The sequence below is a fragment of the Frankliniella occidentalis genome, unplaced genomic scaffold (assembly GCF_000697945.3).
Source record: "Frankliniella occidentalis isolate FOCC.00 unplaced genomic scaffold, Focc_3.1 Scaffold3584, whole genome shotgun sequence".
Taxonomy (NCBI): domain Eukaryota; kingdom Metazoa; phylum Arthropoda; class Insecta; order Thysanoptera; family Thripidae; genus Frankliniella; species Frankliniella occidentalis.
In genome coordinates, this window is record NW_026270640.1 from 1 (window position 1) to 660 (window position 660).

At 67.7% G+C, this 660-nt stretch overlaps 1 protein-coding gene across 1 annotated transcript; it reads left to right on the top strand.

The window, feature by feature from the left end:
- Positions 1 to 89: 89 nt before the first annotated feature.
- Positions 90 to 568, top strand: LOC127752063 (ryanodine receptor-like; the record flags this gene model as incomplete). The annotated part of the gene is made up of 2 exons (XM_052276599.1): positions 90 to 194; positions 287 to 568. Coding segments are annotated over 2 exons (387 nt in total), but the record flags the coding sequence as incomplete, so codon positions are not given.
- Between the last annotated feature and the right edge of the window lie 92 nt (positions 569 to 660).

Sequence of the window (660 nt, forward strand, 5' to 3'; positions counted from 1 at the left end):
AAATAAATATTATGGACAGAGGGATGCATCAGAGACTGCGCCACAACACAAAAGCTCATTAAATTGTCTTTCCATGGTGTGCCCTGCAGGAGGACATGGTGTGCCTCAGTTGCACGGCCACGGGAGAGAGGGTGTGCCTGGCGGCGGAGGGCTTCGGCAACCGCCACTGCTACCTGGAGAACATCGCGGACAAGGTGAGTACCGCCGCGCCGCTGCCGCCGCGGCAGGGGGCTGCGAGGGCCGGGAGCCACTGCTCAACTCACGTGTCTGTGTGTGTCCCCTACAGAACATCCCGCCGGACCTCTCCCAGTGCGTGTTCGTCATCGAGCAGGCGCTCTCGGTGCGCGCCCTGCAGGAACTGGTGACGGCAGCCGGATCGGACTCGGTAAGACGACGACGGCGGCGGCGTCCTGGAGTTGCTCACGCTCCGGCCCTGGACACGAGGGCCAGCGCCGGGGAGCTGGACACGATTGGTTCCGGGCCGGGCTTGCCGCCTGGGCTCTGGGCAGACCCGCTGCGCACCAGTGCCCGACAGGCCTGCCCACCGCCCAGGCGGCCCGCCGGGTGAGCTGGCAGACCCGCTGTGCACCGGTGCCCGACAGGCCTGCCCACCACAGCCCAGGCGGCCCGCCGGGTGAGCTGGCAGACCCGCTGTGCACC